The sequence below is a fragment of the Antennarius striatus genome, chromosome 4, assembly GCF_040054535.1.
Source record: "Antennarius striatus isolate MH-2024 chromosome 4, ASM4005453v1, whole genome shotgun sequence".
Classification (NCBI taxonomy): Eukaryota; Metazoa; Chordata; class Actinopteri; order Lophiiformes; family Antennariidae; genus Antennarius; species Antennarius striatus.
The window spans coordinates 13970260-13984192 of NC_090779.1; the positions used below are offsets into that span (position 1 = coordinate 13970260).

Genomic DNA, 13933 nt, shown 5'->3' on the forward strand with positions numbered 1-13933 from the left:
GACATTCATGACCAGTGCAATGCTGAAAGAACACCAGAAACACATATCAACTTTCAAACTGATTGTACTCTGTGCTGGCGGAGCCTCATGTAGGTCACTTTGAACCAGTAAAGACTTTTTGAGGTGTTTTGTGTCCGCTATGCAAATAGAGGAGATGTGTTCAGGAGTGAAAAAAGAATTGGACAGCAGTGTTAATGTGATGAGCCTTTTGTTTTCTTTTGCTTGTATGTATTTGGTGTTGGTGAATGATTGAACTCACAATGATTGCCGGTCTTTGCTCTTTATTTGAACTAAAATGCTCTTCTTCCTGCATTACATTAGCACAATCTTTTACAGCACATGAGTTCATAATATGAAGTGAATGGTGGGTTCACTGGCGACGTCCCTTCATGACTCATCCTGTGTAACTCTGTGTCCTTCTGGTGTTTGTCTTTTTTTGATTTTGAGCAATGTTTGATAGAATAAATAACCAACAATAAGAAAATCGATTTTGTACAGTAAACTATTGTCTTATTGTTTGAGGGACTATTGATTTGATTTGCACTTTATTGAACACACTGTACATGTATTAAACAACATTTTTATTCTGTATTATGATTGTTTAGAGACATAAAATCCCTGAAGAACTTAAGGGGCTTGAATTATTGAGTACCTTGCATGAATTCTTTATTTTTTCATTTTTTGTAAATTATTAAAGTTTATCATCAAATCATACATTTTTAACTTACAGTACAGACTTCTGTAAAGGCAGCATACATTTCCGTTCATGTTATTGCACCTAAACGCAACAGTCGCTAATAATGGGACTTCATGTTGATGAACTCTACCCCTAGACTTGAGGATCACATTGGTATTGTGCCTTAATCAGTTTGATTGTTATTATTTCAGGATCTTAATGTCACAATTGACTCTAAAATCAATCGGCACAGTTTCATCTGTAATTTGAAATGTAGAATTATAATTTGTTTTCTCACAGAAGTGAATTTTCTAAGACCTCAAAAGATCCAGAGCATCACCGTCCTAGACAGACCAGATTTCAATGTGACGTAGATCTTGTAGGATATTAGTGTAATTTTTGTCCATGCATTAGACACATTATCCATGAAGTTAGGAGCAACAATCTTAACTGGACAGTCATTGTTATATAGTTTAAGATATCTGCATCCAGATATTGATCTGGATCACCACCAAATGTAATGAAATGTTCCTTGAGTCAAGAACCACTGCTCCAAAAATTTTCATCAAAATTAGTTCGTTGTTAAGACACTGGTAAAAAATATTACTTCTTCAGTGGACTTAAGTTGAATGATGCTTAGTTTTGTTATTATTTTGGTCACAAACCAGAATATTGTATACAATATATTTCAACATCATGAACACAATGACAAAAATTGTAACAATTTATTGTGAAACAAACATAAATTTGGACCACAAATTTAAATACCTTCGAAGGTTGAACTGTTAGCTAAAAAGGAAAATTCAGAGTATCCCCAAAATTCACAAGACTCATGTTTTAGAAGATGTCAATGTCTAAATAAAATTTCATAAATACATTAATAGCTGAGATTATCCCTATGAATCACAGAGGGAAATCAAAAGCTGAGCTGTGCTCTTTTGTTGCTACTTAACAGATCTATCCATCTTGAAAGCTGCCTGTTTAGGTTAATTAGACATTTTTAAATATTGGAAGACTGCTCTGTTTCTCATCACACAGTGGTAAACATCCTTTGTCTTATCTGCCTTTACACGCCTGTTAAAATTTCACCACAGAAGATAATTGCTGGACAGAATATTCCTCACCGGTGTCAAATCTGCTCCTCTTAAATGAATGACACTTAATTAATATACACACAAATATTTTAAAATTTTAAAGCTGATGCTGCGTCAACAATGGTTGGTCGATGATACGTCTAATAATTACTCCAACTGTCAAACGGATGAAATGCGTCAGGTTATGGACTTTGTTGTTGTCCCATAAGTGATTGGGAGCAAGTGTGCAGTTATGTCACTTTCCAGGGTGTGTTTCCATGTTTTTTTCATGTGCGTGTCACAATGAGTTACAGGATGCCAAGAGGAAAGGTAACAGCCAATATCTATTCTAGAGTTCATCATAGTGCAAAAAGAGAGATACTTTAAATGAACCTCTTCATTTCTGGAAAGACCAATAACATGCACATGTAACGGAGGAGAATGTTCCTCCCTCTCCAGGGAACATCTGCGTCAGCTCATTCCCCACATGCTCTGAGACACAGATCAGATCATACAATCCACAAACAGGCAGCAGCCAATGGCAAAGGTTCTGTTTATTTCAGAGAGACTGTTGACTCAGATGGGCCTCTCTGAATGAAGCAACAACTTATCAATGATTAAACCATTAGTTTTTGGACAAATTAAAGGCTATAAAGAATAAACATTTAACATAAATCGATCTAAGAGTACAAAGAACAACAGGCTAGGTACAATAAGGCATGGAAGTGCCAGTACAAACAGATTTACAACTACACATTGCAGCGACAAGATGTAACAGCTTTAGCCAGTTCAAGAATGAATGTCAGCCGAAGCCACTGTCTGCTTCCTTAGCTTTCTACTTCAATACTACTATTATTTTTACAGCTGCTTATCAAACATGATTTTCAGACAACAATTATAAATTCATTGATGTAAGAACACATCGAAATCGATAACGAGACTAATGGCTGGGCATACATGGCGTTGGTGATGTTTGTGTGGGTGGGATTACTGCTCTGTTGAAAATGCACAAGATAAAGAGGTATTTTTTGAGGGGGAGCGGGGATGATATGGACAGGAATGGACAGTTTAATTAATAACCACCATCCATTCCTCCCTGACCTCAGCTGGTCACACATGTTCTCACTGGAAGCCAGACACAAGCAGCTTATGTTCATTAGCAAATATCAATTGAGCTGCAGCTCACAGAGTGGATATCAAAGATTGAAAGAGAGGAACATTATAAAGTGGATTTTCAAATCAACCTGCAACAATAAGGTAAGATCTAAGAGGATGAATTTATTTCAGTTCACTTGTGAACAGAAAATGTCTCACTGGTCTGCAGTGCGCTTCTGTGCTCGATGCTATATGACTGTAGTGTGGGCTGTTACAACTAAATGGAAGAAGTCCTTCTGAGTCCTTGTGGGTTGCTTGTGGATCTCAGGGGAAATTAGGAGAGAATGGAATCTAGAGAATTACTCTTTCACATGTGACCATGTTGCAGTCATAACACCAGAGAGGTCATATAGAACTTGTGTTCTTCATGAGATAGTGAGTTAAAGTAACTGTGTGGGTTAACCAAGAATGAAGGCTTGCATGTGTTACATTTAATAAAATTATACTAATCTTCTAATGCAGTCCATGTAATGTGCGAACAGGCCTGACTGAAGGTAGAAAAGCAAGAATTTCCATGACTTGATTTTGTAGAGATCCTTTAGTGGCCTGCCTTTCATCCCCCAAGCAGCTCCACATCTCCTCTGTGTGTGGGAGAGAAGACCTGTCAGGTGTACTCATGCAGAGCCTCTCACGTTTCAGAGAATCTGCAGAGCTGTGAGAGCTCAAGAGATTTTTACCACCTTTCAGGAATCAGGAAATTTTTCAAGAAAATTTATTTATGCTTTATTACAGAGCTAGACAACATCTCTGTGACACCCGTCAAACCTGCGTTTTCTAAGTTCAAACCTGACGACCCTCCTGAATGAATGAGTGGGTGGGCCCCGATATCAATGTGGTGGGACAGCTGGATATCCCACCCAGCGATGAATTCCCCATTTCAGAGAGCTCCCACCTTTTTGGTGAGTCCCCTTGGCCTCAGCATGGTAATATTTACACTGACAACATCGATACACTGATTTTATAAAGACCTTTTCTCAGTGCATCTCGACTTATCTTATCCCACATCCAGTGGTTAAAGTGCTGCAGGGCTGTCCTTACATCCATAATGTTTTATCTGCCTGCATGTCAGCAATGGAGGCAGCATTGTTTTCTGTTACAGTACACTCTGACATGAAAACGCATCCATGTGGTGGACCTCCAATCAGAAACAGTGGTTAAAAACACTCACCCAACACACACACACACCCTAAAATATAACCTCTATATTAGGAAAATAGATTATGACTTTTAACCCATTCATGTACAAAAATAGATTATTCCATATCGAAGACGGTGGCAATGAAACGTTACCTCGTAAGTGGTAAAAATGCAGAGAATTGTTTTCCTGATTATTATAATGTATTAATTATGATTGCATCACATAACCAAATTGCAGAAAATCAAAGTTGAGAAGTTAATTCTATGGGCTCCAAGTAACCAAGAAGCGGATCAGAGTTTTTGTGATAGATGAGTTAAAGACAGACAAAAGCTGATGAATGTCATGTGATTGTGATCAGTCAACTGAGGAATACATTTAAATGCCAAAATTCTTGTTAATCCATCAATCGTTGTTGAGAAGATTCAGTCTGAGCCAAAAATGGACCAAATCCATCAGATATTACAAATTCTTGACTTGACAATATTCCCAATTAAAACTGTAAGGGCAAACGCAATTGTTGTAACAAACAGGTATGTTTGTATATTTCATATCTTTCATATATTTCATGTACATTTCATATGTTACATATGTTAAAATCTATGTAATATTTATGTATGAACCCCCTCCCCTCTGCTACCGCAGTCATGCAAATTTCCCCACTCTGGGATGAATAAAGGTATATCTTATTTCATCTTATCTTATCTTATCTTATCTTATCTTATCTTATCTTATCTTATCTTATCTTATCTTATCTTATCTTATCTTATCTTATCTTATCTTATCTTATCTTATCTTATCTTATCTTATCTTATCTTAAGTACAATCTTAAATCCCGAAGAAAAAGGCTTTTTTAAGAATCAGGCAGAAAATTAGTTGACAGCACCTTTTCCTGCTTGAACCTATCATACAGTAGCAGTAAGCTTACATTATCCAAGTCTGAACTTGACTTCAACCACAAACCAGCTACTTGTAATGATGTAAAGAAATGGAACTGTGTGGTTAATGTGTAGCTCCAGCAACCTTTGCACCCACTGAGATTTCTTAAGCAAGTGTCAAGTAGTTCAGCGGTTGATCTGCTATTCTCACATTGTTAAAAGAAGACGTAAATGGAAGATGATGTTAGTTAGAGGCCAAGGAAGGATCGATCTACATCAACAAAACTGGATTATCAGGATTGGAGCGTAAAAACTTTGAATAGTTGGTGTGTTTGGTCAAACGGAAATGGCCATGGTCCAGACAAAATCTTCAAGAGGTCAGTGCTGTGTGAATTTTACATGTTACTTTAAATTATAGTGTTTCACTTGCTTTAGTAACAGATTTGGATGCCTGGCCCAGCTTCTCTACCACTGAGGGTTTACTCTAAACTACTACACGTGGTCTACGAAACAGCAGGTGTCACCGCTCTGCTGCTTCTGAAGGACATATTAATGTAATAGAGTTCCTCTGGAAATCCTGAATAGACATCCTGTTAAAACGCTCGTCCTACAATTTTCAAAAGTGCCAGTGAGTTTGATGCGTTGTTCATTGTCATTGTAAAAGACACAGTGTGCTCTGTTTCAAATGAGTTGTTAAACCTTTATGGGCTTACACTATGTGCTGTTAAACTTACCGACTGCTGCTAACCCGTGTCCACTCCAGATAAGTTTTCCCAAGTGAATTTCAAAGAAAACTGTATTTTGCAGTTTTCTCTATCAGAATTTCGTGGCATAATGATTTCACTCTGCAGATCCTTGAGACAACACATACAATTTTAATGGTTGAAAGAAAAGAACGATGTGTCATATTCAAAAATATATTTCCTTTGCTCTTTATGTCTGACATTCAGACTTAAACTGTCTGAAGATTTCATTGAGAAGAATTTAACACTCTTGGAAGAATTTAACACTCTTTTATCTCTTTGTTTCTTTAACATCATGGTAGAAGTAGGTCATCAGACGCTTCAGGACTTTTAAGCTATTTGAAATGGTTGTAATGTTCATTTTTGTAGAGCTGAGATTTTTTTTTTCACCAGATTTCACCATGTCCTACATGCTACTAAGAGTTTTTGCTGTTCCATTAGATATTCTGGTAGATCAAGGCAGTCCTCTCCTGCAGGATCCTGATGTCTTACCCTTCGCCAGCTACCCCAGCATGCAGTATGTGTCCTTGGAGCCAACAATGTCTTCCACACCATACTACTCCAGTCAGAACTACTACCCTCCTTGTAATGGAGAGGACTGGTACTCACACACAGGGATATACGACCTAAGGAAAGGACCCCTGGAGGTTAGCTATGACACACAGATGGATGAGGTCTCCACTCATCCATCTGTGGTGCCTGCTGTGTGCAAGAGGACCCGGCACATGTTGCACGCTGGAAGGGTCAAAGGAGAGGAACTGTGCGTTGTATGTGGAGACAAGGCCTCTGGATACCACTATAACGCTCTCACCTGTGAGGGATGTAAAGGTGAGGAGATAGACCCGACTGTCAGAAATGGGCTGGATTTAGCATTTAGGGGATTTTAGCATTTAAAGATATTGATTTAAATATCTGTCAAAAATTATTTTTTATATGTCCAATAGAATTTTGGTTTGTTCTCTTTAAGTATATTTCCAAACAGAGACCTCGTATCAGTACAGTACAGAATGACATTTGGCCCAAACAAAAAAAACTGCATGTGTGTGTGTGGTGTGTGTGTGTGGGGGGGGTCATATCTACAGTCCACAGTTGGCGAGAAAAAATATTTATCTCACTTTAGGATGATTAAGGTACTTAATAATTCTTAATGATGGTCTTTTGTCGGGATTATGCTGTGACAATCACACTGTGGCAGTGCAGTTGTGACCTCAGCAGCCACCCCTCCTCATGTTTAATCCAACGAATTTGCAGTGAGTCCTGACGGTTCACCAGGTGAACAGGTACGAGAGTAATTCCACACTGTGAAGCTGCACAATGCCAGCAGTGCAGCGGTTGGCCTGTCCTGCCATCCGAGTGAGAATGGACCCATGTCTACCCGGTGCTGCTGCCAGATAGGGTTCCCTCTCAGTTTACTGCTGCACAATGCAGGAGCAACCTGAGATCAGCAACGCTAATGCATTCTATTCTGTTTAATGCTCTATGTCAGAATGTCTAACAAGTGTTCCAAACTTATTCTGTGTGTGTGTGTGTGTGTGTGTGTGTGTGTGTGTGTGTGTGTGTGTGTGTGTGTGTGTGTGTGTGTGTGTGTGTGTGTGTGTGTGTGTGTGTGTGTGTGTGTGTGTGTGTGTGTGTGTGTGTGTGTGTGTGTGTGTGTGTGTGTGTGTGTGAGTGTGTGCATCTGTGCGTGTGCGCGTGTGTGTGTGACCATGGGTTTATTTGCTGCTGTTGGCCTTTGGCACATCTCCCCCCTGCTCTCTCCCCATTTCCTGTCTTCTCTCCCCCTGTACTTATCACATAGTAGCGGCAAAATTACCCAAACATATACAATCCACCCAAAAAAAACCCCCAATTTGAGTCACAGAGATGGATCAGCTGACTGTGCCCCTTCCATTCAGTTGCTGCTTTATGGCCATTATGGCACTTCACTTTACTCTCCAGTCATTAACATGGTCTTGAGCTCAAGTTGGAAGCTGTTTCCAAAAAATGTTCTTAAACCACGGATAACTAGAACAAATACTGAATTATCTGTTGAACAAACACACATTAGAGGCTCGCTGGTAAACACAGTGGAAAATAGTGGGTACAAAGATAAATGTTTTAACTCGGGAGTGGGTGACAGAAACAGACAAAAGACCAACTACTGGACCGTCCCTCATTCAGTGACCATAAATGCAACTGTAAATGATTGATAGTGTTGCAACTGCTGGATGCATACATGGTAATATGATCTGAGGGTAATAAAATAATAGTGTATTGTAATACATATTTATTAACAAAACAAGTTTTTTAATTAGCAACTATTTACTGTTGCTGTTTGCTGTTGTGATGTGAATTTACCTATCACTACATGGTGTTTTCATAGTGATGTTATATTCATATATTCATACATGCACTCTAAAAGAGAACTTTTATCTATAATAAGAAATTAATAAATTTAAAAAATCATAGTTTTTAAATTATATGGTAATAATTGTCTAATAATACCAATAGTACCTTTGAGATGTAATCTTTTTATTTAATACCTTTAATTATTTTTGTGTAGTTTACTATAATTTTGCTCATCTTAACATACTGAATTCAATCAATATCTATAGTACAAAATGTCTAGTCGTGATAATGACATATTTTTTCAACCTCACTCAGGTTTCTTCAGACGGAGCATCACAAAAAATGCTGTATATAAATGCAAGAGTGGTGGAAACTGTGAAATGGACATGTATATGCGCAGGAAATGCCAGGAGTGCCGTCTACGAAAGTGCAAGGAGATGGGCATGCTGGCTGAATGTGAGTGTCAGGGCTGTCTTTGCTGACCTGATGTTGAAATTATTATTCAATAAGATGAGGGAAAACTGTGGGCATATTTCTACGTATGACCATGCAGCTGTTCAACGTGACATTCCCATGCGTACACTTTAACATTTACGAAGGTTTTACTAGGAGAGAGAGAGAGAGAGAGAGAGAGAGAGAAGCTGAGGTGGTGATCCCTCATTTTCCATTCTGACATGGCCTGTTGCATTTCACTGGGGATCGAGTGTCACATGTCCAACAATAGAAAGATCCAGCTTCTGTTACTCTGCCAGGAATAGCAGCAGTTAAAAAGACACCTTAAGGTCTAATTAAGAAAAAAAATCAGAGAAGACTGCTCATTAATAGTCATAACCATGCTGTTGTGTTCTTAGCTCTTTGCGAATGTATGTATATTTACGTTATCTGAACATGCCTCGATGTGAACTGGCTGTGAATGTGATGTGAATGTGAACACTTTTGGAGTCTTTGGAGAACTGTTAGTTATTGGCCCTATTAGGATCTGTCACTGGTGATGGACTGGACTGTTGCTAATAAATAATGTATGGTTGTAATGAATATTGCAGGGTGCAAGAATTTACGGCTCTACCTGCTGGAGTAATAAGAGCTCTTGCTCTTATGAGTTACTATAATAACTAATAGAATTAGTTATTATAGTAAAAGGCAGTGGTTAGCGTTGCTGCCTCTCAACACGGCGGACCCGGGTTCGAGTCCCACTCTGTGCGGAGTTCGCATGCTCTCCCCGTGTCTGCATGGGTTCTCTCCGGGTTCTCCAGCTTCCTCCCACCTCCAAAAGCATGCGCTTCAGGTTGATTGGCCGTTCCAAATTGCCCGTAGGAATGAGTGTGTGTGTGCATGATTGTATGTCTTTGTGTGTGGCTCCGTGGTGCACTGGCGTCGTGCCCGGAGTGTCCCCCGCCTCACGCCCTATGCCGCTGAGATAGGCTCTGGTTCCCTGTGACCCGCTGATATAGCGGTGGTAATCTGAAGATGACTGACTATAATATAATTAGACTATATAACATGTATTGTAACAGTAGGATTGAATGACTGCCTCACCATGGATACACTGCCCGGCCAAAAAAAAAGTCACCGTTTGGGTTTCAATAAGCAAAATGCAGTGTTATGATTAGGGGTTGCTTTGGTTGGTCAAGTCTAGGCTCAGCAATATTATTCAGCAAAAAAATTAAGTCAGCTAAGTATCTGAATGTTGAATGACCAGGCAATCCCATAAATGGTTTTTTTTCCTGCATGGCACGTTGTACGAGGCTGTCGAAACAATGCCGCGGCAAATGCGCACTGCAATCACAGCTACAGGCAGTCCCACGAAATATTAGAGTGTGTGACTTTTTTTTTGGCCGGGCAGTGTAAAAAATATGAATAAAAGAAAATGACATAATGAGCCTTATTTCAACTTCAACTGTGATTCTATATAATATCAGTACAAATATTAAATATGGCTGTTATATGGGCCCACGATACAAGATAATGAGGAGTGAGATATTTAACACATACTAAAGTCTGCATGACTGCTGGTAGGCCTGCTGACTGAAATCCAGTGTAAGTCTAAAAGACTGCGAAAGAACACCAGGGTCTCCCCAGGACAGTCGGCCACAGACGAAACAGAAGGGATGGACAACACCGACAGCAAACATGTCACCTCAACCACCAAACTGTCAAAGGTGATCAAAGGTCTTGAATGTTTATTTTGGGATATAAACTGTGAACCTTTAACAATATAACTTTTGTTGCTTTTTGTTTGTATCCAGGACAAAGTTGCCATCACCAAAGAGCAGCAGGCACTTATCAAAGTCATTGTTGATGCTTACAACAGGCATCAGATTCCTCAGGATGTGGCCAAAAAATTGGTCTGTTACAACAAATTTCACTTCTATCTTTTTCTAATTATTGATGTTAAAAGATTGCAAAGTTCGAATGATGGCACGCTGAGACCTTCAAATGTTGATTTCAGCTGCAAGACCAGTACAGCGCAGAGGAAAACTTCCTCCTGTTGACAGAAATGGCAACAAGCCAAGTTCAAGTTCTGGTGGAGTTTACAAAGAATATTCCAGGTATTGTTACTTGTGTGCAAACACATGCAGTAGGTAGAAATAGAGACTCTAAGACTGATTCTCCATTGGTGATTGATGATGATTGGTAGGCTTCCTTTCTCTGGACCGTGAGGATCAGATCGCTCTGCTGAAGGGTTCGGCTGTTGAGGCCATGTTTCTGCGCTCAGCTCAAGTCTTCAGCAGAAAGATGCCGGGCGGTCACACTGACATCTTGGAGGAGAGAATACGCAAAAGCGGTGAGTCCACTGAAGTGATTCATTAAACTGTAATACACCGTCTGAAAGGCTACTAGAAACTTATCATTATCGTGAGGATCTTCATTCAGTTAACCAAGACTCTTGAAGGTCACTTCAAGACTGTTGGTTAACTGAAGGAAGATTGAGCACTTGTACCAGCTGTAGAGGTTACACATGCAATCCAGCCAGATCCGTAAGATTAATAAGTGATCTGCCTGATCTGTGTCAGGGTGCCTGATATGTGAGCTGACCTGTTGATCTCTTGCTGAGTGTAGGTTACACAAACCTACGCCGCCTCTGGGTATAGTTTCATTCTCTGTGGCCATGTGTGTTAATAAACTGGCTGGTAAAGGAGTTATTGAACGTGATTAATGGTGCTTTTCCATTATTTATTTATATATGTCACTTTGCAGCCTTTCCATTTACACATAGTGTATGTCATATATCAAATAATTTACTGAATGTGAATGTGAGGTGTCATTGTGTCAACCAAGTTGGACAGTTTAGACAGTAGCAGTGATGGCAGGTATGCGTGCGAGTCACTGGGTCCCTCAGCAATGCTTTGTTATGAATAGTGGGGATAAGAGATATCCACACTAAAGGCCACTGTGGGAGAATAAGGGAGCAAAGCTGTCTGAAGAGACCATTGTTCCCTATCATAACATCAAGAGTGCTATTGTGCTCTTCTCTCCCTCTGAGCCCCGCTGGCATTTCTGAATACTTGATGATGTGTCTGAGCAGACAGACACCCCTTCCAGTCTGAAGGGACGCGAGAGGAAACTGAAAGTAAGCTTGAGAACTAAATCGGTTATCATGACACTTTTAATTGTTAAATCTAAGAGGAAAGTAGAGATGCTGCTGCTTGTTGCTCATGTGCACAGTGTTACTGTATCTTAAATGTGTAAAATCATGATTAACGACCAAACAATTCAAACTGACTCAATACAGAATACAGTCAATGTGTTCCAGTTCTAATGACCTTGCGGAATAATATACTAGTGTATATAATGTGTGTTTTGATGACATCAAATGCAAAGCACATTTTTGCCTTGTTTTACATGCATGAATAAAATTTATTTTCTTCTAACACACACAAACAACACAAAGTGTGACCCCCTGTTGAAATCAAATTATTGGAAATAAAAAGACTATTAGTCCAAGACCTTCCTTTGTCGTTAGTTCTTTATAGCTGTACAAACTGTTGTAAAGCACATTGTACATGAAATCCAGTGTCCTTGGGTTCAATCTCATCAGCCATATCAAGGATTTACAAAGATTTCCAGAGCTCTGGATTAAGGAACAAAAACACATTTAAATGTACAACATTTAGACTTGTGTTCATTGTGTTTGTCCTGGACAGAAGTGACTGATAATCATGAAAAAGGGAGACTGGTGATTGAATTTCACACATCTTGTGCAGACAAGCATTTCCTGCAGAAATGATGTGTGCATTTCACCAGTTCAGTTACAGCTTTGACTGTTTCAGGCTGCCTTTGACGTAGCAATTGATCATAATCCACAATCTGACAACCAGCTCACATTAGGCGCATGAGGAAGCTCTGTAAAGCTCTATTTAAATATAACATCTGCATACATAGAGATTGTGATTTTCTTTTAGAGATAACCAAATCAAAAAGTTGTTTAAAGAAGTCTTAGCTTGCTGTTCTGTGTGCTGCTGTAAACTCATTATGTTGTTCAAGTGCCAACCGATCATAATCTGGATTTGATTTGTCTAAACTGAAAAGTGAAAACACCTTTTCCTACAGGTATATCAGAGGAATTCATTACACCCATGTTCAACTTTTACAAAAGCATTGGGGAACTCCACATGGTGAGGGAGGAACAGGCTCTCCTCACCACCATCACCATCCTGACACCGGGTGAGCCACACTTAGTAACTTCCACTGGTCCAGAGACATTTTGCAATGATAATTAAGTACTTTCATGGTTTGCCTCTCCAGATCGGGCTTATGTGAAGGATCAGCAGGCTGTTGAGAGACTCCAGGAGACAATGCTAGAAATGCTGAAGAAGATATGTGTCCTTCACCATTCACACGAGCCACAGTATTTCGCTCGTCTTCTTGGCCGTCTGACGGAGCTGAGGACACTCAGCCACTACCACGCAGAGATGCTGCCATCCTGGAGAATGAATGATCAAAAATTCACCCCGCTGCTGTGTGAGATCTGGGATGTGCAGTGACTCACCAGAGGCCAACAGGGTGAAAACTTGCCAATGACGTGACAAATCATCAAGACAAAGTCGTAGTTCAAATGCAGTGAATATTTATAGTGGATGATGTGATGAACTGGAATTAAATCCCTGCCTTCTGCGTGGCCTGACCTTCATGACGTCACATGTGTAGTGACTCTGATTCATAACATCATCACTGTTTATTGTGTCATATTTGAGACTTCTTTCATTAAGATGTTTGAAATAACTTCTTTTTGTTGTGTGCATCATGTCAAGTGCCAGCATGAGAATTCAGACAAAGACAAACACTGGAGTTTAGTTAAGATTGTATTGAGTTTCAAAATGGGTCTATTTGTTTTATATGTCCAAAACTCCCAGTACTGCCACATGTACTTGCTGTAAATACACTAGTTATACGTTCTGCCTCAATAAAAAGCAAGAAACAGATTGATTTTGGAACATTTTAAGCTAATTTTCAGTGTACATAGGGAAAACGTGTACACACACTGTGTAGTGTTATCTGGAAAACTCCTCTTTACTCATTCAGAAACTTAATATCAAATGAAATAAGGTGACGAATAATAAAATTATTTTAAAAAAATAGGACCTAAGTATTAAAATATTCATGTATAAGTGTTCTCCTGATGAAATGTGATATTCTATTACGTTACTAACAAAAGCAATGATACTATATTCCTTATTTATGCTACATTTAAACTTCTGCTGTTACATTTTTTCAGAGGCTGAAGTTTTTTGGTAAAACAAGGCATTCTTAACTCATTTAAGTGTAAGGATTTATTTGTCTTTTCCCTGTAATTCATATATACGGTCAAAACAGATATATCCACAATACACATGACGATGCCAGCTTACATGATCAGGGTATATCTCAAAATCACCTTTATATACTTAGTAAATATTAATAAACTATACATCATTTACATATTGGCATGCAAACATTTTAACACG

At 39.1% G+C, this 13933-nt stretch overlaps 1 protein-coding gene across 1 annotated transcript; it reads left to right on the forward strand.

Moving 5' to 3' along the window:
* Positions 1 to 2849: 2849 nt before the first annotated feature.
* nr1h4 (nuclear receptor subfamily 1, group H, member 4) lies at positions 2850 to 12985 on the forward strand. Its single transcript, XM_068314230.1, has 10 exons — positions 2850 to 3006; positions 3637 to 3803; positions 6102 to 6488; positions 8304 to 8444; positions 10005 to 10147; positions 10235 to 10333; positions 10438 to 10537; positions 10627 to 10773; positions 12540 to 12653; positions 12735 to 12985. Exons 2-10 carry the CDS (start codon positions 3707 to 3709, stop codon positions 12971 to 12973), a joined length of 1467 nt encoding a protein of 488 aa, XP_068170331.1. The 5' UTR covers positions 2850 to 3006; positions 3637 to 3706; the 3' UTR covers positions 12974 to 12985.
* The last annotated feature ends 948 nt before the right edge of the window (positions 12986 to 13933 follow it).